The sequence below is a fragment of the Labrus mixtus genome, chromosome 20 (genome assembly GCF_963584025.1).
Source record: "Labrus mixtus chromosome 20, fLabMix1.1, whole genome shotgun sequence".
In the NCBI taxonomy this organism is placed as follows: domain Eukaryota; kingdom Metazoa; phylum Chordata; class Actinopteri; order Labriformes; family Labridae; genus Labrus; species Labrus mixtus.
The window spans coordinates 5,714,193-5,740,416 of record NC_083631.1 but is presented as its reverse complement, the minus strand read 5'-3'; the positions used below and the strand labels follow the sequence as shown (position 1 = coordinate 5,740,416).

Here is a 26,224-nt window from a genome sequence, read left to right as displayed (position 1 = left end):
GGCAGTAGTTTTCAACCAGTGAGTCGGGACCCAAAAGTAGGGTTGCTGAGATGTTTTCAAATGGGTCAGGAATGTGTACCTGGAAAAAAAATGTGTCAAAAAGTTTATGAAGTCCTTTTTACACTTTTTCTTTGTGTTACGTTTCTTTGTTCTGTCACGTTTTGTACCATCTGAGGTCCAAATAGCACTGTTTGTGATTAAATCAATCTGATTGGTTAGGTTGGTTAGGTCTGATTGGGTCATCATGATTTCTCATTAAGGAGTTGGTGATTAGTCCTGAGGTTAGACGTTGAGAACCACTTCTCCAGGGTGCCCTTCAAGTATGAAAGATGTGATAAAGTATCCTTAAGGGTGGCCTTTCAGTGGAGGAAATATGCCTCACCACCTCCTTTAGATCTTTTACCCCAGCTCCTTCGACCGTCTGAGTCCACCAATGAGAGAGGAGAATTTATGCATTTTTTTCAGTTCTTCTTTCCAAAACAACTTCAGAAAACATCCAAAATGATATGTGTCAGTGTAACTACAGTAAGAGAGGGAAACTAGCTGTGAATTTGAAAGGTAGTTCACAAAACCTAAACAAATCTCTCAACAGTTATATGAAACAAAAATGTAAAAAAAAAAAAAAAAAAAAGATGAGAATGGTGATTTCATAACTTTAATACTTCCAAAAATTCAATCACTTTGACCCTTAATTCTGTGACTTCAGTACCCTTTACAGACATTTTTCACAGAAGTAAAAACACAAGAAAGATGCATCTACAAACACATTTTTGCCTGTAAAATGTTCTCTGATGAAGCCGCTGAAACACAACAGTGAATATGAAGTGTGTGTGTACCAACACAAAGAGGACATGCAGTGACTCCCTGTGAGACCGACATTAAGAACAGACTCAATCTCCAGTCGTACTGTCGTGGTAGCCGCACTGCTGTGCTACAAAAAACAATGGACCGCTGACAGGGCTAACCCCAACTTCAAGTAAAGTGTCCATGCCACAGAGGACAGAAAACATGCGTGTTTGTGTCATGCGTTTTACAAATGTACCGGTTAAATTAAAGTGAGATGTTTACACTGAGCGCTTCATAAACAAACATATGTCACATTGAGGAACAGCTACAAAGCTACACGGTGACAATCCTCTGTTTCCAGGATCAACACCGTGCCAAAGTCCTCGAAAGCCAGAGACAAAAAGGGTGTGTGAAAATTCATCCTTCATCAGCCCCTCTCTTCCTGGTCAGAACACCAGGCTCTTGAATCTCAGGTGGCGATCCAGACAGGTGAGGTCGAGGCCCTGTCTCACCCATCACTGCTCACCGTGGCTCACTTTTGCAGACATCACTGCAAAGGCACTACGACAGCAGGAAGCGACAACCAAGCCTCGTCACTTCATTGCATTGTCACACCTGCTCTGAGAAACAAGCCTCCTCCTCCTCCTCCACATCGCGGTGCAGTGTCAGACAGAGGTCTGAAACATGGCAGTGCTCACAGTTTATCGATTCTCGGTCCAAACGCTGGAGTTGAAGATTCAGTGGATTTCTATGTGCACCTGTGAAAACAAGAGGAAGCAGTCAGGCAACACATGACTGCAAAGTGATGGGGTTGGGAACCGGAGGGTCGCATGTTCATGTCCAGATGCGGACCAATAATATGGAAGATGTTCTGGTAGCTGGAGAGGCGCCAGAGCACTTCTGAGTACTGCTGAGGTGCTCTTGAGCAGTGGCTCTCAACTGGTGGGTTGCTGAGCTGTTTTCAGTGGGTTGTGAGCATGTGCCTGGAAAAAACCTGATCTCAAACATTCTGTCAAGCGCTGTTTTAAACAAGTTAGTTTTGTTCAGTTTTTTTGCTTCCGTCAGATGTTTTGAACCGTCTGAGGTACAAAACATTTGACAGAAGATGCAAAAACTGCATCATTTTTCATTAAATCAATTTGATTGGATGAAAAATAATCAAAATTTGTGTCGCGATTCTTTTCAGGGACGAGTTGGTGGTGGGTCCTGAGGCTAGACGGGTTGAGAACCACTGCTCTTGAGCAAGGCACTAAACCCCCAACCGCTCTGCTGCGCTCCCTGCGCTGCAGTGTGTAGCTGCCCCACTCTGACATCTCTCCACAGGTCCTGTTTGTGCATGTGTGTGAGGAGCATGTCTCCCAATAATAGAGTGTAAATGCGGAATTTCCCTTGGGAATTAATTAAATCCATTAAATGAAATTAAAAAAACATATCACACATCATAATTGAAAAATGAGAATAGATTCATTAATCCAGGCAATGCTTGAGTCAAAAATAGTGTATCTGATCTCTGCTTTAAACAAACAGTAGGCTGTAAACAGCTGTTTACTGATATTTTAAAGACTAGTCAAATATGTGGCAGATTAATACATGATAATAAAATAACATGGTTGTTGTCCTGATTGCTTTAAATACAGACTGGGTGTAATACTTAGTAAAGTAGCCCTTGTTTAGAAGAAAATGTTAAAAACACCTGTTAGCACAAGTCAATAAAAGAACAAAACAACACATGCTGCAAGATGTTGTTAGATTGACATCTGCTGAGCATTAACATGAAGGTTATACTGATAATATTAGTTTACGTTTAGTGTATAAAAAAAAGATCGACACATGAAAAGCTTTCAGACAGCATCATGTTTGAACCAGTTCTGCATTAATGGCCTTTTGTCATCAGCTGTTCGCTACGAGATTTCCTCATCTGGTAACATGGACACTGAACTAGTAGCTTCCCTTGTTTACGTTTGAATGAATAAATACATTTACCTGTAATCTGACATTGAACATCATCGAAGCGACAAGGTAGATGTAGGGGAATCTGATTCGCAGTCGCCATGCGAGATCAAAAAATATCAACAAAGTCCTCGTCAAGCCTTTAGAAAACACCCCGTAAGTCCGACCAGCTGAGCCCGAAAACCGGAGCACTAAATAAGACAGACCCGCCATACAGGCGGAGGCTGCCCCGCTGGATCGTACGGTCACTCGGTCAGAAAGAGCGGAGAACCGAGGAGGAGAGACGGTCCATGTTTCTACCGCTGCCTGACACCGAGCTCCATTTTTTACTTCTCTGCTGGATGTGTTGGCAGAGCTGCTCCACCCCGAAAGCTTCTCCACCGACTCCTGTTTTGATCATCAGCGGGAGGACACATTAGGATGTGACACACCCGGAAGTGCAAAGCGGATCAACTGACTTTTGTTTTTTCGTTCATTATTCAGCATTTTCAATAAACAGGAAATTAAACTGCGAGCGGCATATAGATTAAACAAAATGTATATAAAGGCACCAAACAGACAAGAAACCAACAAGACAAAAATATATAATAACTTAGGCTGTATCAAAATCAAATTAATTTAAATTAAATTGGGGACAATTCATTCATTCATTCATGTAAAACTCAAGTAATTCAGAGAGCATCACAGCAATTCTATTTCCCAACATTTTTAATGCTGCAAAATGTGGACTTACTTTAAAAAACTAATTTTGTGAATATAATTTACCTTTAATCAAAGTGTTGTAACACAAAAATAAACACATCAAACTTGACCATATGAGTCTCAACAACAGTTCATTTCAAAACAATGAATATTTGGGCATGCAGTGACTTGTTAAGAGTGAGGTTGGATCTGGATAGTGATACATGTACATTTTGTCTTGTAGATATTCAATCTCAGAAACATCTTTTCTATAGTTGTAACACTGTGAAGCCAGACAGATTCTATGAATGGTTAGGTATTATCAATGGACTTATTACCCTGTCTTCAGATTTTTTATTTTTTTACATCATCAATTATTCAATTCAACATTAATGCAAACAAAAAGAGAAATTCTAAAAAATATAAATAATAATATTTTATATTAACAGTGTATTGAACTTCTGTGGTATTGTTTGGAATATCTAATTATGGTGAACATTTGAATACTAAGTAAATTTGTCCCTAAGTATTGTCAGTGCATTTGTGGTTGTGTGTCTAACAGTTCATCACATAGGGCTGCTCGATGATGGCAAAAACATGACACATTTATTCTGAGTGATATTGAGATCATGATTATTACCTTTAATAATCTACATTACAATCAACATTTTAAGGTTATACAAGTGCTCCCCTCTAGGCTTTATTTTTATGGCATTTTGATGATTCAAGACTATTTAACCCATAGCAAGTTGATTGTTTCAGTGAGTCTGCCTTAATGGCATTACATTACATTCTCAACTTTATTTCTGACTTTATTGAAATAATCATCACGATGAAATAAAATCTTGTTAAGTCACTGATTACACATTTTTGTGGCATAGTATTTTAACATAGTTTCTGTTATACGTTCATAAAATATAGCTTAAGTGATAGTAAAAAAAAAACATATATTAAAATAACAAAGAGCTAAAAAATAAAAAAATAAATAGGTCTTGATCATAGACTGTAAATCAAGGGTGAGCAACTGGCGGCCCGGGGGCCACATGCGGCCCCAATCAACCCTCAAGGTGGCCCTCAGGTCAATTTTTATATATCAATTAATTGGAAACATGAAGAAAACATGACAAAATCTGCCATGAAATCATGAAAACCAGAATATGTCCATAATAATATTTGATCACTGGTATATGTTGAGTTAAATTGGAGACAAAATTGACTGTAATCGTTTTTGTATTCTACAATTTGGCCCTCTGGCAGTGAGAATGAAATGAATGTGGCCCTTGCTGTGACCAAAGTTGCCCATCCCTGATGTAAATATTAAGTTATTGATGGTAAAGTTCAGGTTGAAATATGTTACAGATATGACGTCATTTCCACAATCCGTGTCACAGTCTAAATAGTCCGTCTTACTCGCTATTTTTTATTCCCTTGTTCCAATTTTCTTTTCAAAAGACTGCTTTCTCATAATATTTGTTCTTATTACATTTCCGTAGTTCAGAATAGACTTGTTAACATTGGCTGTGTTTTCTGAGGAGGTTTTAGAGATCGTCAAAGACTTCGTGGGCGTATCAGTCCAGCTCACCGGATGCACCATCTGCTGGAGGCCAGCTTCATGTTTTTTCTCTCTTAGGGGTGGTGGCCGCTGTTTTGCTTCATAGCTTCCAGATCAGCCTACGAAAGCATGGGAATGTTGCGAGGGAATTTCTAAGTGAACTTGTGTTTAAGTGATTGATAAGTTACTGTAAGTCCACCACAAGTTATTCCTAAATCCCAGGCGCTCCGTCGGTCCATCGAAAGGCGTTTATTGAAGCGCTTATTGGGACGTTTCCACAGCGAGCTTTCCCGGACAAAGGAAGGGAGACTTGTGAGCTAACCTGAGCTAGCTAGCTCCTCCCGGGCTAACTTAGCATTCCTCTAGCTGCGGCGCAATGCAGGCCATAAAGTGTGTCGTTGTCGGAGACGGGTAAGTTGAACAGAACTACAGGTTTGTGCCCCCCACCCTGTACTTAACTTACATGTAAATGTTATGAGACTAGCTAACATTAAAGCTGCTTCTGATAATACCTAACGAGCAAACTTCAACTTTAACTACCTGTTTATGTAACATGAACCTTATTCACTTAACTTTAATCGGTTTTCCCCCTTTTGTTTGTCATTAATCATATGATATTACAGGGGTTGGTTATTGCTACGACACATTGTAACATTACACCACAGCTAGTGTACAAGTGGTTGGCTAATCTTTGACTTAACACTAACTGTGTTTTCCTCCCTCTTGGGTGAGTCAGACATCACTGGCCATCTTAACCACTGTTTCATTTCCACTTACTGATCAACTCAGACATTTCAGTCATTTAAGTTGCGGTTTTATTGCGACCCTCATCGCACTGGTGTTACTTGTTGTGAAATGAGATGTTATTTTCCACATGAAAATGAAGTGCTCAAGTCGTCTGCTGCAGCTAAAGATTGTTAAAATGATTACTAGTGTTGAGCAAAGACTGGCTTTTGGAAGTGTAACAGCATGTGGGAGGTAAACACACGCATAACTCCTTGTTCAGGGTGTGGTGGATACCACAGGAACACAGTCATTCATGTGTCTTTGGGTGTATTTGATTTATTATTCATTTAGTATTACCAATGCCCTGCACTGGATGGGAATTTATTGCCCTCAGAGTAGCTTAAGGGTCATATTTGGATTTTAGAGAAGTAAGAGTGTCCATATTTTACTTTCTAGGCTTAAGTAAAGCTGAAGTAAGTGGTTGGTTGATTACTAACAAATAGCAATCTCAGAAAGTCAGAATACAACATTTCTGAGACATTACTGTGACAGTAAAGATCTCTTCAATGCTAAAGATCACCAGTTCTAACTTCTCAGATGTTTATTTTTTTTAATGGGCTGGACAACATGTGAAGTGTGCCATTTTATCCATGAAACAAAGCTCCATGAGGAAAAACAACCTTTAAAATTAATATTGAGTTTTAGCTGTACTGCTGGTGATGCACGACACGACACCAAACCCTGATCCTTAAAGGAGCCATGATACAGAGCAAATGTACACAAATGTCATTTTCCCTTTCCTCTTCCTTCCAGTGCTGTGGGTAAGACCTGCCTCCTCATCAGCTACACCACCAATGCCTTTCCTGGAGAGTACATCCCCACTGTGTAAGTATCTAGTCGTTACTTATCCCTTCATGTAAGACTAGAATCTGTCATCTGTCTCGATCTTTGTAGGGCCCAACTGATATGGGATTTTGGGTCCGATATGATATTGATATTAGGGAGAGAGAAAATTTGATACAGATATATATTGGCTGATATCTTTCTTAGATCTATAGAAATAAAAATAGATATAGATGTACACACCACTTGCATTGATCCCTCAAATGCAGTTCTCAAACATATGTGGAAAAGATATGTAATGAAGAACAGATGGTCACTCAACTGAAAAGTAACTGCGCATGTATGTGCATCACCGCCTGACACTCTGGAGAGTGATAATGCTCGTTGTAATCCATATAGCACACTCTGCTGGTGAAAGAGAACTGCTAGTTTTATACAATGAAATGCTATTTGACCAGCAAATAAATCCAGTAACAGTCGCTTAATATTATCGGCCTCTGAATGATTAAAGTGGCCGTAGAAGAAAGTTTAGTTTCTTGCAGACCAGTCTGAATGCAAACATCTGCTGTGCGCTTGTAACTATAAATTAAAATTATAATGCTGGAAGTTTTTGAGGAAACCCCCTACCCATCTGATCAGCTCGATCGGTTATTTAAACTATGTGAATCTGTATCACTGTGTGTGTGGCGTAGATTGGCTCAGCATGCAGATGATAATCTGGGTTTTGTTTCAGGAGAAAATAAAGTGATGAGTCATTTCAAAGATCTGAAAAGGCATACGGGTTTAACAGATGAATAAGGACTCATATTTAATCAGTTTGTATTGATCTTCATTCTCATTCTCCATCAGCTTTGACAACTACTCTGCCAATGTTATGGTGGATGGGAAACCCGTGAACCTGGGCCTTTGGGATACAGCAGGACAAGAAGACTATGACAGACTCCGCCCACTCTCCTACCCACAGACGGTATACAAAAGAAACACCCCTATTGTTATTCTTTTGATGATGGTGGTGCTCTTACGTAATCACTTTAGGAAGTTTTGGTGCTGGGAATAACGAAGGAAGTGAAGAGGAAAAGAAAAACACCACACCTTTTTGTCAGACAGACGTGCAGGAGCTGGGTGTCCTCAAAAGGAAGTGATAGTCATCATGGGCTCTGATTGTCCTGTTTTCTTTCTCTCACCAGGATGTGTTCCTCATCTGCTTTTCACTCGTGAGTCCTGCCTCGTTTGAAAACGTCCGAGCCAAGGTGAGTTTAAACTGGTTTCGTGTATGTTAATGGTTGTAAAGACATGGACCAGTTTCAGGAAATGGGATGTAAACCCTTTGAAGTTTTTTATCAAGGATGTTTTAGATCTTTAAAGATTTGTTTCTCCATCCATAAGTTTATGTACTGTTTTTTTCTGCTGAAGAGTGTTTGTTTCAATGTAAAAGCATAAATCTGCCATGCTTTTTTAAGTAGTATATTTTATTGTGTTAACATGTCTGGAGTGTATGTATGCCAAAGTTACAACTTTAGGAGACTCTACTGAGACAAAAATCTAATAAATCACATCTTTACTTTCACTTACCATCAAATCTGGAATATAAGTCTCACCACTATATAACACGCAGTTTCCCAGAGGATAAAAAGGTTTATGATGTCTTCCTGCGTGACCATTTCTATTGCGTTCCTGCTAGCTACCTGTAAGTTAGTTAGTTAGCTCTCAGCCTACGGTAACTTTGATAGCAGTGACCCACAGCCCACCAACAATTCACCTAGAGCCGCGCTGCCTACCTCCACTGGTCACTGCTGGTCTACAATGGAGGAGTCTGTTCAGTCAAACTAACGCTCCCAAAGGTTTATTTACCTAACAGTATGTATACCAATATTCTTTAAATGCATGATTATGACCTCCTGAGAGAGAAAGCAGTTAAGTGGTGCTGCCAGCCTGGTCCAAATGATTATCCATCCCAACACACTTTGCACAGCAAAACACAATGACGAAGGGCAAATTTTCATTAGCAGCAGGTTATGGTGGCGGGGCGGCTGAACCTGCGGTCATGACAGTGCATGTGTGTGGCCATGATGAATCTTAAGATAGAGTATAGCATCATACAAATAAAAACCTCTCTTCACTTTTAATACTGGTATATTGGTCACACTGGTATAGATAACACAGTCCACTTTCTAGATGAATAGAAATTAGTAAAAAAAAGTAAAAGTGTGTCTCATTCTCAGAATTTTACAGTAACTGGGGATTGTGTAGGGGAAGTTTAGTAGGAAAGGCAGCCAGCTTTGAAGTTAAATCAGGATATCTGGTATCACAGAGATCGATGACGCTCCTCTATCCTGCTTCATGTTTTTATGTGTGTTTAATAGCTTTTTGTGCTGCCCCTAAATGACTGAAATCACAATAATATAGAAAGTGACACCGCTAACTCCTCAGTGCTGTGGTCTCTCTGCAGTGGTACCCTGAGGTGAGACACCATTGTCCCAACACTCCCATCATCCTGGTGGGCACCAAGCTGGATTTAAGAGATGACAAGGACACAATAGAGAAGCTGAGGGAGAAGAAACTCTCGCCAATCACATATCCTCAAGGACTAGCGATGGCTAAGGAGATAGGTAAGAGACCATGTTTGAAACCTATTGAGTCTTTCTGCTGAAGTATTTTTGAAATGAATATCGACTAAATGTTTTTATTGTACGGTTTCCTTAGGTTCTGTCAAGTACCTGGAGTGCTCAGCCCTGACTCAGCGTGGCCTTAAAACCGTGTTCGACGAGGCCATCCGGGCCGTCCTCTGCCCTCAGCCCGTAAAGAAGAAGCGCAAGAAGTGCACTCTCCTCTAAGACTCCCTCTGCTGGCACGCTGACAGGGGAACATAACCGGTAGTGGTGAGGGTGGCTAAAGAAACACGCAGGAGAAACACACCAGTATACACCAGAAAACAATGTACTTCAGATTGTCTCCTTCCATTAGTGTAGCTACAGCAGTTATATCGCTCATTTCCATTGAAAATGTCACATAGGGTCAGAGCAAGGAGAGAGGGTTGTTAGATTTCAGACCCTTGTCCTTTCCCAACAACACATACTGTATAGACAAGTCAAATGCAATTCTCGAGGCCTTCTAAAATAGATTGGATGTTTTTGTAAAAAAAAAAAAAAAAGGACCGTGGAATGTTTTCAATTTGTTCTTCCACTGGTTGTTGATCTCTTTTTTTTTGTTTTGTTTACAGTCTTGTTTGTTCTTTTAATGGAAGAAATATTGCCAAATACGTTCTGCAGACGTGCTGTAATTAAGCAGGAAAAGATAAGTTTCGTTTCTTTTGTCTTGAACTTTCAAAATACAGCCAACAGTTTGCTGTTGTGTGCTGCTTTATTTCTTCAGCTCCACAATCTCAGCAATTTTTTAAAATGAATTTTCACTTTCCTTTTGCGAGGGCTGTCGTGTGTCATCGCACTGTCAACAAGGAACTCAAAGCAACCATCTGTGAAGTTCTTTGTTTTCGCCCCGGATTAGTTTTTTTTTTTTCCACTCGGTTTGCTTTCAGTCCGAGCACATGATTCCTAACTCTCCATTCTTGTGGAGTGATTGACAACTGAGATGTGCTGAAAAATGTAGACTGGGAACAGATCTTTGGACACCAACAGTGCTATTAATTACCCCCCCATTGAATCGAAATAATCCCAGTATTTTATGTTTGGCTTCAACCTGTCAGGTTCACGGTATTTTTTTTTCTTTCCCCCGAAGTGTCTCAACTGTGTGCAGAAAACTTTATTAGATATCAGATTAGAACTGTTTAGGTGGTGGGGAACAAGAGCACCTTTAATGCTCTGTGGGCATTTATCAACAACCTTTTGTGCAGCACATTTAGATTTCTAACAGCATCACTACTGGCTAAGCAATGTCTCTAAAAAAAAGAGCATTTACACCGGCTTGTAAGAGAGCTACTGTCGGTTCTGGTGTAGTATACAGTGTACTCATCTTTTTGTTATAATCTTGTGATTTGACTATTTTGTATTTTTCTTCACAGAAGTTCCACTTCGCTCACTGTATTGTTAAACTAACACTATGAATATCCTTTGTTTATTACCTCTACAGTTAACGCTACCTTAATCTCCATACAAGCCTAGCTTTTGTAATTAATGCTGATAGCATGTATGTGCAACATATACTGAAAACTAAGAATAGAATGCTACAGTTATATTTTTTGCCTATTTACAAAATGTATTTGAACTACTAGATCAGGGGGTTAAGTACATGTTGCTCATCTGTAATGTATTCAGACATCAAGCTGTGCTTTAATTCAAGCCAATGTTGTGACTCTTTAGTTTTATGGATGAAAGCTGTTGTCACTTTTTGAAAAAGCCAATAAAATCAAGTAAAACAGACTCTTTGTCTATTTGTTCCTCTTTCCCCTCAACACTTCAAATACTAAGAATCAAATGAGGAGGTACTGATGAGTGAGAACTGTGAACAACAGATTCTGGTACATTAAAGGTCTCATTATACTCTGAATTCTGTCAATTAAATGTAGGTAGGTGGGGGGGATAGCCTAGTGGTTAGTGAGCGTGTCCTAAGGCTTAAGTCCTCCAAGCAAGCGGCCCAGGTTAGAGTGCAATCTGTGGCTCCTATTCCGCATGTCAAACCCCTCTATCTGCCATCTCTACACAAAGGCATCCAAGCCCCAAAATAAACAGTCTAAAAAATAGTTGTGGTTAATCTTGTACAGTTTTACTATCTTGCAGTTGTAGGCATCTGCAGAGTTAAGACTAATCTGTGTATAGCACCGAATCAAAGCGTGACTATGGCTGTGACGGATATATTTGTATTCTGAAAATATTGTAAAGACCACATTTATATCAAAACAATGAAAGTAGTCCTAAATTTCCAAAAAATTGAAATGTTCAACAGTCATCTTTATTACAAGATAAATCAAAAACCTGACACGGTCATGTCAACATATTTGACGAGTCATAAACCCACAAGGTTTTATATAATACATTTGGCACAGAATCAAATTCTGAAAAACTTAAATTAATTCAGTATTAGTTCTCATACAAACGGTCTTTGTACATTTAATGCATCTTTCGTCTTCAGTCGCTCACTGGCTTTGATCGAGAACCGACCAGCCCGTCCTGTTGCTGTCATTCAGGAGTCAACAAATCGCAACAAAGTTCCTGATGTTGTGGGTATACTGTGAAGAAAACAAGTTATAGCTGTGATTTAATGTACAATTTCTGATACAGGGGGATGAACCGTGCTGTTTTTTTAAAGGTTTTAGTTTCAACAGACAGCCAACATTTAGCATGTAGGCTATGTAAGTTACACCACAGCTCTACTGAGAATCAACAAACAAAAGAACAAACACTTACCTTTCTACCAGCTCTGCACCAACGATGTCGTGGATGTGGTATTTCATGTGGAATTTCACTTGTGAGTTTGTTCGCCGCTCCTCCAACTCTGCCTTTAGGACCTCGCTATATTTTGACTTCTTAACCATGCCGAGCACGGCTTTACGGCCTAAAAAGGTGGCAAAAGAAAACAGAACTGTCAATAGCAAGCTACTGTCAAATATCTGCGTAGAGATTGGAAACTATTAGGGCTGTAGAAACTCTAAAGTATGTCTTCGGCTTTCTTTACACCCACCTTGTAGAAAGTATTTTGTGAATTTTCCAGAATTGGGGATGGACAGCCACCAGCTGCCGGCGTCCCTCACAGTCAGGACTCCGGACTTAACCAACTGCCTAGATGATGAGAAAATAAAGTGTGTGCTTCAGTCTTGGTGTGACATCTTCGTATTTTCACTCACTGATCAAACGAGAAAAGATCTTAAAAACCTAAGACACAGTTAAAGCAATTCAAAAGGTCATTTTACATAAAATGAATTTGTTTTGATGAGATTATTCATGCTTTAGTTTTATGAAACAGAAGTTATTCAAATAAATGTTCACAACAAAAGATAGGTTGGGGTAGTTCTTACGTAATTTCAGAGTCTGTGAAGAGGAACTCCCTGAGCATCTTATCTTTGCTGAAGCTCAGATCTGTGCAAGAAGACACCACTTTTTCCAAGAACTTCTCCACTGTGGCTCTCGTCACTCTGCCCTCCTCTCCAGCCAGCACTTTGGCTTTATAATCTGAGGCAAAAATCAGCCCGAAAGCTTCTGCATGAAACCCGAGCTGGAACATCAGCAGCTCTCCGTGTTCCCGCAGTTTATTCTGTTGTGCACAATAAGGGCAGTGAGTTGTGTTTTTTTACATTTAGAAAGATGAAAACATGACGTTTCTGACAATGATTATATCTCACCAGCTCCTTATCCACCAAAGTCTTGTCATTGTGTATGCTGTAGAGCTGGTGCTTGAAAACAATTTGAGGTAAAGTGTCGTTGAAGAGCTTCCTGGGGAACAATGTCATGAGGTACTCGAGGGTGGATCTGATGTTGGTTGGTCCTTTGTGGGGTGGAAATAGATGGAAAATTATTTACATCCCCTTATAAGCAGCACGACTGGTCTTCAACCTTCCTAAAAGAGCTCATGTCACTCCGCTGTTCATCTCCTTACACTGGCTCCCAGTTACTGCTCGCATCAAATTTAAAACTCTGCTGCTCGCTTACAAAACAGCGCCAAAAACGGCTCCTCCTTACTTTAACTCTCTCATCCAGGTCTACACTCCCTCCTGCCCACTACGCTCTGCCAATGAAAGGCGTCTGATCCAACCTTCATAACAGGGTCCTAAGACGCTGACTGGACTCTTCTCCTCTGTCGCCCCCCGGTGGTGGAATGAACTCCATTCGATCTGCAGAGTCCCTCTGCACCTTTAAGAAAAAGCTAAAGCCCCAGCTCTTTCATGAATACCTACTAACTTAATGTTGATGGTCTCCATATTATTGATGATGATGATGATGGTAATGACGATGGTTTTTGTTTGATAACAATGACTTATAAGATGGTTTCTATACTGATTAGAGCTCTCAAGAACTGCCCTCAATGTTGTGCTTTGCCTCTGGTCACTTCCTGTCAGCACCTGTGTGTCCAATCAGACTCAAAGCTGATCGTTTGCTCTTACTGACATTGTTCCCTTTTTTTCTAGATCCTTGCTTGTGTTGTTCTTACTCTCTGATGTACGTCGCTTTGGATAAAAGAGTCTGCTAAGTGAATTGTAGAATTATAAGATTGGACAAAAATAACTTAAATAGCTTATAAGCTCTCACTTACCATTTTCTTCACTGACAGCTCCAAACTTCTCAGGGCCATTTCTTCTTTTCTTAAACTTAAAAGTGTCTGAAATCAGAGCCCGTTTCCTGTTCATACCTGGAGGACAGAGACAACATGACATTCTGTTCAACCGGGCAGCTGCTTTTTCAACTCAAACCAGCAGCCATAATTAGACAAATTGACTTTTATATAAAACTACCCCTCATAAATTAAGTAATCCTACTCCTCTTTTAAATGTTGTTAAATTAAACAGCTTCTGCTCCATTAGTATGACAACAGCGTTTTCCACAGGAGTGTCATTGGCACATTTAACTATGACCGGGATATAGTTGACTTAAATTGTATTTTCAAGCTTTTAAATCAACATACCAACTTGGGAAAACACATTTTTGATGACATACACACATTTTAACACGAGGTTTAGGTGTAGGGTTCATGGCTCATTCATTGGTTTGTTGCTCTTGTTGGCTAATCCAGCTAGCCAGCTAACGCAGATTTCATGAACATTTAACAAATACAATAATATAAGACGAAAATACATACAATAATAAATTACAGAAAACTCATTAACTCTCACCTGTTTTTCACCTGAGTTTTATCAGTCATACAAGCCGAACATAACTTCAGTCCTGTTTAAAAATAACCAGCTTACTGAGCAGCTACAACAAACGTCTTCTTCTTCGTCGCCTCTCAGGTTGGAGTCTCTCTCTGCTGCCACTCAGCGGCCGGATGAGGAACTGCATGCGGAAGTAGTATTGTGTTTGTTGTGAGCATTTGCTAGCTATGTAGCTACGTGAAATGTTTTCGTGAAATCGTGTTTACTAATGGGATGTGTTAAGCCTGACGTTTGCTACTTTTCTCGTGTATGCTGACTGTGGTAGGTTTATTATTTTTTCATTTGGTAGTTTAAATAATATGACAGAAAACGCTCGTTGGCAAAGCAAAGGACACATTTATTAAAACAAGCGTGTACATGTTTCACACCGCAGCGCAGACACGACCTACAACACGTTTTACATCTTTACATTACTGACAAGTCTGAGTTCATATTAACACACCATAGATAGTTATGAGGCATAAGAAACACAAATAAAAGGTTTTTGTTGTGTACACAAAAATAAAGCTACTATGAAGAGTTTTTAGCTGGTAATGAAACAGACTGGAATCAATATTTGTGCCTTTATGTGACCCGAACATGTAAACAAAACCATCAGCAACAAGATTGATCATTTCAGTGCTATTACATTTAATGCCTGTAAGCGCTGCAATTCTGAATCAGCCTTTGTTGACATTTTCTGCTTCAAAGATGAACAGTCAGTGAGTTTTTTTCCACAAAGGAAAGACAAATGATCCCTAAGTATGTGGGTACACACAAAGAATATGACCATGTGTTTACCTTATTCTCACTTACACACAAACACATTGACATACTACACTAAAAACAAAGGCATGTAAGACTGAATTAGCACACACACTTAACAATACCAAAAACTGAACATTAAAAACCTCAAAACTACTTTATACTAGCCCATGGATATGATTAAATAAATAAACATGTTTTTTAAGATTTATTTTGGGGCTTTTTATGCCTTTATTTTAGAGAGAGAGGGGAGTGGATAGAGTAAGAAACCAGAGAGAGAGAGTGGGTAACAACATGCAGGAAAGAATCGTTGGCAGGGATATGCAAAACTTTGACCAAGTAAATTATAAATATTCACAGCATGGTGTTTACAAGTAAGAAAATGTACAAACCATGTGTATACAACATATTGAGAAAGATTAAAGAAAACATGCCAACAGAATGGCTGAGGATATTTTAAAGTATCAATGACAGCTCTTTGGAGAAAAGGAAAAATCATGCAGCAGTGAAACTAATCTTTCCTGTGTTTTGGCTATATTGAGAAAGATGTTGAGACTGACTGATCTATCCTTAAAATAAGTAATGACAGTCATTTACATGTTTCTTTTTATTTATTTTTTTAGAACTAGGTAGCAATGGACTCCCAAAAATTTCACCATCCTAACTCCAATCACCACCAGAAACGGCGTTCAGCATACCAAAAAGAAGGAGAGGCCAGTGGAAGAAGTCACTGTGAGAGCAAACACTTCAGACCAAACCACCAGCACCACGAGCAGTCTGGGCCGACTCCCGGGCCAAACCCCCTCAGCTCGCGGTGTCTGAGCACCAGAAGAGAACTGTATGAAAGAGACTTTCCCGTGTACAAACAGCCCGTGGAGGTGGGAAGTTTCTCCCTCGACTCAGAGCGTAGATTCTTTAACGACAGCCGACAGTTGAGGTACTATGTGGAACCAGACAGAACGCCGAATTTCGATCTAAGGGATGGATACAGGGATCGCTTTATAAAGAGAGACGAGAGCGTGAAGGAGAAGCTGGACCACATCCTGCGGTGGATTTTAGCAAATAAATCAAAGCTCAGCTTAAAGGTGACCGGGGACAAATCATGGTGAGTGTCACCTTTCTTTTACTGTTCTGACTGTTTTTGTGCTTTTCATGTTGTCACTTCCTGCATTACCTGTCTGACTCATATGCTTTAATCGACCTCCCCCTTCTCGCAGTGCTTTAGATGTTGACTTTGTGACATGGCGCGGCCACCTGACCAAGCTTCTGACGACCCCCTACGAGGCGCGGGACGGCTGGTTGCTGGCGGTCACACGGTTCAGGGGCACGCTGTACATCAGCGAGGTGGAAACAGAGGCTGCACGACGGGACCGAGAGAGCCGCACCGGGAGGCATGAAGAGATGATGTACTGGGGATACAAGTTTGAGCAGTACACATGTGCAGGTTGGTCCGTTCAGAGGATTAAAGAAAATGTTGTTGTCCTTCCAAACTTTGATTACAGATGAATGATCGTTTCATTCTGTTTATCAGCCACCTCGACCGGCGGTTCACTCACCAAGAATCTTTGTCGTTGAAAATGTCAAACAGGCTGTTTGTGTAGCATGCGTTCATGACTTTGTCTCACATTTACCCCCTAACAGGGCTTTTAGGCTTCAAAAATAACCAGATAGAACTAGTCAATATTCATGTGGATGGTCTCGTTTGCTTTTTCACAAGTATCACTTATAATTTTGATGTAAAAGTTAATTATTTTTATTTAATTTTGACTTCAAATTCCGTTCTTTTCACATCATTTTGGCCTGCAGTGTTCATTATTTATCATTACTGTCACTAGTCTTGGGGTTTCATACGTTCCAGTTTTGTCTCGTTACATTTGAACCACAAACTAGAATCAAATGCTGTGATAAGCAGATGTTGACCTTTGACCTTCCCTGCAGATGACGTCCACAGCTCACCTGACCCGGGCGGAGTGGTGAACACTAATGAGGCCTTCTGCACCGTGGTGCAAACTCGGCTTGCCGATCACAGACTCCTGTTCTCCGGGGAGGTGGACTGCCGGGACAAAGACCCAAAGGCTCCAGCTGCTCCGGCGTGCTACGTCGAGCTGAAGACTTCTGCGGAGATCTGCACCCCGAAACAACGCAGCAACTTCCACAGGTGAAATGCTGAAACAGTGAAACCTCACGTCGCTCACTTATTCATGACATTCTCCTGGTTGGATATTTGATTTACAAACAAGGGATGTTTGCTTATGTTGTTGTTGTGTGCCTTCCTCAGGTTCAAACTGATCAAGTGGTGGGCTCAGTCTTTTCTCCCCGGGGTCCCTCGGGTTGTGGCCGGTTTCAGGGATCATGAAGGAGTGGTCGTCGGTGTGGAGACTTTTCCCATCTCTAAGATGTCACATCTCATCAAGGTACAGTGAAGATGTTAGCAGAAACAAACAGCTGCTCACTGAAAACGCAGCACTGAGTGTAATTATTTAATGAAAGCTGAAATTACAAGATCACAACATTACATCTCAAGTTTTCACATTCTGTCTTTATTCTTCTGGACAGAATGAACACAACTGCTGGAAGCCGACAGTGTGTATGAACTTTTGCTGTGATTTCCTCTCGTTTGTGAAGCAAACAGCTACTGAAGACAATCCCAGGTGAGTTTGTTGTTCAGTTAGGCTGCAAACATTTTGCTCCTGTGAGGACTTTTTAAATGGTTATGTGACAGACGGAAATTAAAACTTGTGCTTCTGTATGACTTAAAAAAGAAAAAAACAAGACAATGCGCATCAAGATCGTTAATTTCTTTGAAGTTTAAAGGCCTTTAATGGTTGCTGATCGGTAGGTAGTCAGACCAAGTGAGTAACATCCTGTCGCAGAAACAACCTTTGTTGACATTTTCCACGGCAAAGATCCACAGTGAGTGATAGGTTTGACTGTCAAAAGTCAGGAGATTTACTTTCCCCCCAGAAACTACTTCTTACACATGATCAGCAAAAAGGAAAAATACGTGCAGCTTTGTCCACAGGGGGCGCCAAAATCAACACAAATTGAGAGTTCATCACAGGAGCTTTAAAGGCTGTGGGTGCGTTCGAATTGTCCCTCCTATCTCCTTTCACTATCCACTTTACCTTAACCCCAGAAGCATTTAAGTGGCGGCCATGATGAGAGCCGTTCGAATTCTCTAAAAGTTAAGGAAAGGTGGGTCAGTGCTTCCTTTATAACCTCCTTTAGCATAGGATACACTGGACCATCCTTTACGAAAGGAGATGAGATATGCCGCCCCACAATTCCTTGCGGCCGCAACATTTAAAGCAAGTCGCGCATCTGACTGTTCACGAACATTAACGATGATCGTAAAGTGACACAGATCAAGGGATAAAAAGATAAGAGACATTTTTATCAAGATGATGTTTTATTCAACATATTTCATTCACTTAAGAATGCTTTGTGCAGTTGTACATTTGTATGCTTCAAACATTATGTGTAGGTTATATCTTACATAAATGTAACAATTAATTTCATACAATCATATTTATGTTGATGTTGATTTCTGAGTGGACAGGAAGCTGATGGTTTCACTTTTGTTACTTGTAGTCTGGTAGTCTATATTTCTTTTATTTCAATCCCAACCTTGTGGTGATTAGGATTATTTCACCGGTAAGAAGGCACAGGGGAAAGTTTTTTAGATGCGTTTTCTGTAGTCCATTTTCTGAACATTGTAGTTTCAACACGGCAGACCCACGTCATTAACTTCCGCCGGCCCGTCGCATTTAATGACGTCGCCTTGTGGAAATGTGGTCGGAGATCGCCTTTCCCTAAGTCCTTTATGAATTCTCCTAACATCTTTCCTTAACCTCATGACGTTTCCCCGGGGTTAAGGTAAAGTGGATAGTGAAAGGAGATAGGAGGGACAATTCGAATGCACCCTGGGTCCCAGTTTAGGGACTGCCTCCTTCAGAGGGTGCATTTGAAGGCCAATTAAGTCACAGTGGCCTGTTGAAGGATGTCCCATTTTGAAGGCTCCTTCAAATGCGTCCTTTTCCCCCGGCCAACGAAGGATCCTCTGTGGCCTGACACATTATATCCTGAGATTCATTGCATGTCTATTCGAACGAGCTGTCAGACTTTAAAGCGGCTGAGTGCGTCACTTTTAAATGTAGGTGACTGGTTTCAACTGAATCAAATACATTAGCTACCAAAAACACAAGGAGCCTTGAACCTCCAAATGAAGGTGAAGTTACATTAGCTCGATCACATGCTGCTGTTGAGGTTGCTAGGCGACAGTGGCAGCTGGTGAGGCAAATTGGAAATCTTTGGTAGACCGTCTCGTTTCAGCTCGCCCCACACAGGCTTTAAAGACTGAAGGATGCTACCCCTGAAATGAGACTCAGCTGCTGATTCCTTGTTTCTCTTCCAGCGTGGTGTACCTGTTCTGCTACGAGCCCCACAGAGATGTGACCTTCTCCATCCACAGAGACTCCCAGTACTCCTTTCTGCCTCGGTGGTATTTGGAGGGGATCACCAGAAGTCAAGACTAACAGCATCAGTCCTGATTTACAAGATACAGGCCAACTGTGACTTTTCATTTCAGCCTCCAATGGAGGAGTATTTACCAAACTTCATGGATTTGTTGCACATTGTGTCCCACTGATGTTCTACTACATGTTCCTCTGGTTGCATTTTTTTGTCTTTTATTCGTTCAGCGGTGAGAACGTTACCTGCATGTGGAGATTTTAAATAAATCACTAAAGAATGACTCAAGCGTTTTTTTGGTCACACTTTATTATTCTTTTGTTATAACAATAATTTAAAGCCCAAACAATACTCTGTCAATTCAAACAAAAGAGGAAAGAGTGTTAAAAAAAAATCATGATATCAATAAAGACCATGACTTCAAGTAAGTATTTGATCAGCGGTTACAAAATATTTTCAGGTCAACAACATTTCCAAGATCGTATCTTACAAACTGCTTTCCACTGCCCTTGTCCTCTGTTATTACAAAGCGTTGAGTTCAGAAGTCAACACAGTACAGTTACCATTAGACAAAGATTATTTGGTCATAATGCCACTCTGACTTATCGTCATGTTCCTGTTCATGCCTTTTTCACACTTCGTTCATTACAGTCTGAATCAGGCCTGAATAACTACATTACCAACCCAAGACTTTTAGATCATCGGGTTCACCTGGGGCATGTTGTAAAACAGGTGAAGCCCACATCAGGTAAGTGATGTCATGCCTCCTTTCGACAGCGTGACAGTTACTATGAAGGAGGCCATGGATGCACCGAACAGTCCAAAGTCTACGACCTTTTTAAGGCCGATGCTACAAAGTCAGATTTAACATGAGTAAAACGTGCATGTAAATACATCAACCAAACATTTTCACAGCAACAAAAAGGAATGAATCAAACGTTAAATCATTTTAAGGCAGCAGAAACTTACATTCAAGTATCGCTGTAATAAAAATAAAAATACTGTAAATAAATTCAAGCCCTCGCTTTGTTACACAGAACAGGATGCAGAGGTATGTATACTGGAAGACACTGCATGACAAAAAGTCTTTACAGACCGATACAATCATGAGGACGCCGCACAGTTAAGTGCAGCATGGGTTTGTGTAAATCATCGACAGTCATTAAAGCACTAACAGCAGATCATAGTTCAGGTTTTTAATGGTACACTCTGTACCCACTGCAGTATTTGTTCACTCTGAAGTGTTTTAGGTTAAGTACTCATTACCATTTCTATTTCATTCATGTTTTAGAATTGTTCAAATCAAACCATACGGCTGAAAAAGTACACAAAGTTTCATACATATTAATGGGAGAGCTGCACTGTCAGCCATATTCTTACAGCTACTGTGTGTGTAATAAAGAGTTCATAAGTCTGCACATTAAAACATGTTTCTGATCTGGCTGGAATTTCATGAGGTTTCCTTTCACCTCCGTTACATTAGCAGTAAACACATTAAACAGGGTTTGAGGAGAATGGCCCAGAAGCAAGGAAACATCCATGAATGAAGTCGCCTCGTTGGCCTTTGCTTTATGTTAAAGCAAAAGCCACATTTTAGGGGAAATCACTTGTGCCCTTTGTTGTTGAAAATGTAAATAAGAAAATTGATACCACTCGTGTGTCAGGAGCGTTTTAGCTATCTCAGCCGGCTGACCGATCTTTGTTAGCAACAGCTAGTGACGGAGAAACGGCTGGTTCTTAGTCAGGACGGCTTCATTTTTTGTACAATAGAGGGGAGGTAGGGATGCACCGTCCATCTTTATATACAATCAATGGTTTCACAGATTTTTGTACAAATTAACCAAAGAAAGATTTAACTTATTAAGACTTATTTTGGGGCTTTTTATGCCTTAATTGGAGAGATAGGACAGTGGATAGAGTAGGAAAACAGAGAGAGAGAGAGTGGGGAACGACATGCAGGAAATGAGCCACAGGTCTGATTCAAACCTGGGCCGCCCGTTTGGAGTACTACAGCCTCCGTACATGGGGCGCGCGCACTAACTACTGTGCCACCAGCGCCTCTGCTGCTGACTAGGTTAGATTAAATCTCTTAGCATTAAAAAAATTATTACAAAATGACAGCGTTATTATTAGTCTCTCATAACTTGAACTCTTCACAGGAAGGGAATTTTTTTTTTCTCCAAACATTTAACTTTTCCTTTAAAAATAGTTTTTATTCTCTCCCAAAGCAACTGGTTTTAAATTCTCCATAAGAGTTACAACATTAGTTCAAATTTAAAGAACTCCTATATTAATTTGCCTCCGATATTATCCATTTCATTCAAAATGGAGCCCCTTCAGTTCTGCTTTCAAACTTCACATGTCTGGGATTTCAGCTGAAATGAGGGTTAATTACATTTTCACAGCCTCATTGGACTCTGTGAAACACATTTTCTTTCCTCTACCTCCAAAAATCAAACCAGTTTAGAGCTGGTGCTTGGGACAATCTCCACAGAATTCCCGGCGGATAAATATTAAGGTCACTCTGAACTTAAAGAACCAAACAAAAGGTTAAGAAAAAACAGGGCATTAGAGGCATTACACGCTGACCTGGTTCTGCTGCATGTTTGGGGTGAGTGTGGGAATCTGTGGCTATTTAAAGGCACCAATCCCATCTCTTATTAACGCTGTGTCAACGCTTGTGACACAAACAAAGTGGCATTCTCTTTTCTTTTTTACCTGCTGAAGACAAATGTACTTAGTGCTGTTCTCAACTCCTTCAGTGCTTCAGTTTCTTGTTCAGGCCCATGACTTTGAAGGTAGCAGTCGTGATCTTCTCATACACGACAAACATGAGTGCAGCCGTCAGCACCGTCTGCAGCAGCTTTGCCTCCAGGCCTTTGTACAAACCAAGGGCCCCATACCTCCTGTTAGAGAGGGAAGAGGTTTATCAGTCACCTGCAATCACGACATCCTCAACAGCGTGCTCTTTGTGTTAGTGAATGTTTCTGTTCATGACCTCACTCACCTGATTCTGTCCATGAGCAGAGAGAAAATGCTCGAGAGGCTTCCGATAACGCCGCCTTTGCCGTCACCTTTGTACTGTCCGAACTGTTGGAGAAGCACACAGCAGGTTCGCCTTATTTATTCACGTGCGATCATTGTTTGATATAAGAGTGTGAAGATAAACTTCACCTCTAATATCTGCATGGTCAGCGATATATGATGATTTGATCATTAGTTACATGTTAGACCACTCAATATACTTTAAGCACAAATTTTACATTTTCTAAATTCTACAGCTAAACATCCCAAATCCCACAAGAAATACCACAACAATGTCAGAAGGGCCTTTTAAAATGAGGTGTGACTTCCATGGCTCCTGGGGCCAGCCTCAAGCAGACCCTCGAAGAATGCAGTTTTTTTTGCACTTCCGCCTCGGCTTCAATTTTCAACACCGGAGGTTGCTGCTCGGTTTAAAAGGAGATTTTTTTGAACGATACAAAATACTTGATATCCTACATCAGATCCTCTAACAGGAACTACTCTGTTGTGACATCTCAGACACTTAAAAACAGGGTGAAACTTTGGGTAACAAAGTGTCTTTTACCCTCAGGATGGCCTGGACCGTCTGAAGAGGATATGTTGCTGTGGTGGCGATGGCCTTGGCGATGGCTCCAATGAGAAAGATCTCTGCTGAGGAAATCTGTAGAAGGAGACAAAGATTCCAGAGAGGGGGGGCGTGGTCAGACACAGCTCATTTGCATTTAAAGCTGCAGACACAGAAACAGCCTGTTCTGAGCAGAGCTGAAATAGAGGGGTCAGGATCAGAGTGGATTTAGAACAAGACACTTCAAACACATGTTTTGGGAGCTCTGAGACTTATTAAAACTGTTAGAAAGTAGGATAATATGAGACCTTTAAGTTTGTCTTTCTCACTTTTGGAAGGAAACATTTTTGATATGGACTTGGATCTGAACTTGTGTAGATTTTGAAATATCATATTTTACACGATAATATCTTTCTTTAGTCCCCTCACCTTTTTCCCTCCTCTGCCCGCCCTCCTCTTCATGCCCTCGTAAATCATGAACTGTACAGCCGGGTTGAGGACGAGGATGAGGGAGGGCAGAGTGCCGTTCCACAGTGTTCCTAGACCCTCCTTGGATATGATCTGTGAGAAAGCGTCTGATAGGGAAAGCCCCCCCCCACCCCCCGACACAGCAAGGTTAGATAACTGAGAGGAAACAAGAAGAGCTCATCTGAACTGTGAGAGTGTAAAACTATAAATATATCACATACCAAATATGCCTCTGTAGTGGGTCTGCTGGAGGTCTTCGTTTCTGAACTTGGCCCCCTGCAGCTTCAGTCGGGTGTTGACCACCCACATGGGCGTGGTCAGGAGCACGTTCACCACCCCTGCATGAACAACAGGACGTCAGCTCTCTAAACTCTTTTTGAACATATCGTCTTGATCATTAGCTCAAAGAAGCTGCTGTTTTTATAACTTACACAAACTAGAACTAAAACTAGATTTGTCAAATGAAACTCATACATGTGAACATTTGTTACTTTTCTATTTTTATTTCTTCGAGAACTGAAAATGTTTGATTAATTGATCAACACTGATTGTTACTGATTATTTACAGTCAGCGTCACTGTACATTAATTTACCTGCTGCGACCCCCATGAGCAGGTCTCTGCCAGGTCTGGACTTGATCTGTCCCGCTGCATTCAGCCTCTTGAGCGTGTTAAAGGTGTAGAAGTAGACAAAGTTGGAGCAGCAGAGACTGGAGATGACGGGTAACCAGCCTCTGTACAGAGACAGACTGGGAGAAAGGGAGGAGGGTCATTTTGAAAGTCAGCGTTCAGTCATGTGTGTGTATCATCAGCCTAAAGAGAGAGCAGGTTTAGGGGTTAGTACTGAAGCTGCCAATCATGGACCCATACCCTATTAATGAGCAGTTACGTTGAAAAACTGACCATGAAGACTTTTATTTAGATGCATTTTACTGACTATTAGAACGACACTGGTTGTGCTTTAGTGAGTGTTTAAAGTAAAAACAGGAAGCTCGTGTTTATGACTGTGCTGTGATTGGACGGCACATATCCATACTTACAGGCCTTCTTCCTTTGCTATCTCCGCCAGAATGACCGGGGTCGAGTTAGACTTTCGCTTCTCATCCACTGAAAATACAAAAAGTGGCAAAAAAAAAAAAAAAAAAGTCAGTGAAGACGTCTGTGAACAGCAAATATTTATATCAGAAAACAGTCAACGCATGTACGAGATGAAATCGGCAAAGATTGAAAAAGGGTACCATTTTGTCCACAGGTGGCGCATAAAAATCTTATTTGAATTATAATTATTATTATTGCAGGAAAACAAACATCACACACACAACACTTTCACTTGAGAATGATTTTAGAAATAACTTTGGGTTATTGCATGTGTGTATTGCAAGTTCTTTTGTCATTTCAAACATTGTTATTTGTTTTTTTCTACAGCTGCTTATCATTATCTTCTTTATCTCCTCTTATAAGGTTCTCCAATAACACAACAATGAATTAGTGTGAGCCTTATAAACTCTATCATGTTCAACTGTATCGCCTTCAATCTCATTGTTTCAGTGTTTCGATTGTTACTCCTGTTTGTCCTCTATGTTACTTGTTATGTTTGTCTCTTGAAGTGTCTCTTGCAGTGTGGTCAGCTTTGAGATGCAGTAACACTTCATCCATAATGAAGAACACCTTCACACATCAAAGTTAATCAATTGTTTTTAGAGCTGCTGCTATCATGTAACCTCTGGTCAAGATGATAAGACCTCCACCTCACCCTGCAGTCTGCTTTTGGCTGTGTCCAAAGGGAAGAAAACGCTCATCGCTGTCACACTCCCCTGGAAGAAAAATACATCCACATCACTGATTGATTAAGACAAATATTAACACCAGATAAAGTGTCAAAAATGCTCCGTCACTCCTCGTTTTCAGAACATCATTGTCTCGTAAGATAAGAGCAGACAAGCCCTCTCACACTTCATCGTGACTTCTGCTCTGCTCACCATTGCACCTGCCACAGCATGAACCAGCGTCTCGTAAGACAGGAGGCCGACAGCTGTGCCACCATTGTCGGACATCTCTGCAGCGTCTCCCGCCGGTCGGACCACAACCAGAAAGACACAACAGGAACAAACGCCCGAAAGTAACCTCGGAGCGACCCGCCGAGAGGAGGGGTAGCTGGTGGTCGGTCTGGTTTGACAAGCTCAAGAAACAATGGAGGGGGGGGTTAAAAAAACATACCCGGCTTCTACTTCATGCTATTTACTAAAGCAAAGGCGTTTAGAAAGAGAGATCAATGTAGGAAGAAAACTGTCGAGCAATGTTTCCTCCCAGTCTCCATTCATTGGTTGAGCCGGGTTGACAGCTTCTTCTTCTTCTTCTTCTTCTTCTTCTGCCAAATTGTTGTTCTCGACTTTCTTCATTCTTCTTCTGTTGGTGTAATAAAGACACACCACAGCCCCCCCTACTGGACAGAAAAGAGAAGACATGGATATTTCAAATTAAAAGCAATTATAATACGTTTTTTTTAAATAATGAAAAATGCATGATGCAGACAACATGGCACTGACTTTTTTTTTTTCAAAATGCATATACAATGGCATAGGTGCATATTCAAAAGAGTA

General features: G+C 40.7%; 4 protein-coding genes across 4 annotated transcripts; 2 read left to right on the top strand and 2 right to left on the bottom strand.

The window, feature by feature from the left end:
* The first annotated feature begins 4,919 nt into the window (after window positions 1–4,919).
* Window positions 4,920–10,914, top strand: LOC132995477 (ras-related C3 botulinum toxin substrate 1-like). The gene is made up of 6 exons (XM_061065468.1): window positions 4,920–5,380; window positions 6,509–6,580; window positions 7,388–7,505; window positions 7,726–7,788; window positions 8,988–9,147; window positions 9,242–10,914. The coding sequence occupies exons 1-6, from the start codon at window positions 5,346–5,348 to the stop codon at window positions 9,370–9,372; spliced, it is 579 nt and encodes a 192-aa protein (XP_060921451.1). The 5' UTR covers window positions 4,920–5,345; the 3' UTR covers window positions 9,373–10,914.
* A 515-nt stretch (window positions 10,915–11,429) lies between these two features.
* LOC132954305 (inactive serine/threonine-protein kinase 19-like) lies at window positions 11,430–13,880 on the bottom strand. Its single transcript, XM_061026840.1, has 6 exons — window positions 13,739–13,880; window positions 12,831–12,973; window positions 12,507–12,742; window positions 12,173–12,270; window positions 11,899–12,046; window positions 11,430–11,720 (listed from the first exon to the last, which is right to left on the bottom strand). The coding sequence occupies exons 1-6, from the start codon at window positions 13,857–13,859 to the stop codon at window positions 11,675–11,677; spliced, it is 792 nt and encodes a 263-aa protein (XP_060882823.1). The 5' UTR covers window positions 13,860–13,880; the 3' UTR covers window positions 11,430–11,674.
* Window positions 13,881–14,460: 580 nt separating this feature from the next.
* dxo (decapping exoribonuclease) lies at window positions 14,461–19,847 on the top strand. Its single transcript, XM_061026838.1, has 7 exons — window positions 14,461–14,615; window positions 15,722–16,203; window positions 16,316–16,542; window positions 17,037–17,256; window positions 17,377–17,512; window positions 17,655–17,749; window positions 19,513–19,847. Exons 2-7 carry the CDS (start codon window positions 15,734–15,736, stop codon window positions 19,631–19,633), a joined length of 1,269 nt encoding a protein of 422 aa, XP_060882821.1. The 5' UTR covers window positions 14,461–14,615; window positions 15,722–15,733; the 3' UTR covers window positions 19,634–19,847.
* A 1,975-nt stretch (window positions 19,848–21,822) lies between these two features.
* slc25a17l (solute carrier family 25 member 17-like) lies at window positions 21,823–25,998 on the bottom strand. Its single transcript, XM_061026839.1, has 9 exons — window positions 25,604–25,998; window positions 25,378–25,438; window positions 24,665–24,731; window positions 24,219–24,373; window positions 23,847–23,963; window positions 23,587–23,732; window positions 23,158–23,253; window positions 22,576–22,658; window positions 21,823–22,474 (listed from the first exon to the last, which is right to left on the bottom strand). Exons 1-9 carry the CDS (start codon window positions 25,676–25,678, stop codon window positions 22,327–22,329), a joined length of 948 nt encoding a protein of 315 aa, XP_060882822.1. The 5' UTR covers window positions 25,679–25,998; the 3' UTR covers window positions 21,823–22,326.
* Window positions 25,999–26,224: the final 226 nt, after the last annotated feature.

Bases quoted from the DNA above. Each gene is read 5' to 3' on its own strand.
- LOC132995477 (XM_061065468.1), top strand. From the start codon at position 5,346: ATGCAGGCCATAAAGTGTGTCGTTGTCGGAGACGG. The intron at 5,381-6,508 runs GTAAGTTGAACA...TCTTCCTTCCAG, and splicing joins TGTGTCGTTGTCGGAGACGG to TGCTGTGGGTAAGACCTGCC. The intron at 6,581-7,387 runs GTAAGTATCTAG...ATTCTCCATCAG, and splicing joins GGAGAGTACATCCCCACTGT to CTTTGACAACTACTCTGCCA.
- LOC132954305 (XM_061026840.1), bottom strand. From the start codon at position 13,859: ATGTCATGTTGTCTCTGTCCTCCAGGTATGAACAGGAAACGGGCTCTG. The intron at 12,974-13,738 runs GTAAGTGAGAGC...CACCCCACAAAG, and splicing joins AGCTGTCAGTGAAGAAAATG to GACCAACCAACATCAGATCC. The intron at 12,047-12,172 runs GTGGGTGTAAAG...CCACCTTTTTAG, and splicing joins CACAAAATACTTTCTACAAG to GCCGTAAAGCCGTGCTCGGC.
- dxo (XM_061026838.1), top strand. From the start codon at position 15,734: ATGGACTCCCAAAAATTTCACCATCCTAACTCCAATCACCACCAGAAA. The intron at 16,204-16,315 runs GTGAGTGTCACC...CCCTTCTCGCAG, and splicing joins GTGACCGGGGACAAATCATG to TGCTTTAGATGTTGACTTTG. The intron at 17,257-17,376 runs GTGAAATGCTGA...TGCCTTCCTCAG, and splicing joins CAACGCAGCAACTTCCACAG to GTTCAAACTGATCAAGTGGT.
- slc25a17l (XM_061026839.1), bottom strand. From the start codon at position 25,678: ATGTCCGACAATGGTGGCACAGCTGTCGGCCTCCTGTCTTACGAGACG. The intron at 24,374-24,664 runs GTAAGTATGGAT...CCTTTCTCCCAG, and splicing joins ATAGCAAAGGAAGAAGGCCT to TCTGTCTCTGTACAGAGGCT. The intron at 22,659-23,157 runs GTAAAAGACACT...CTTCTCCAACAG, and splicing joins CGGTCCAGGCCATCCTGAGG to TTCGGACAGTACAAAGGTGA.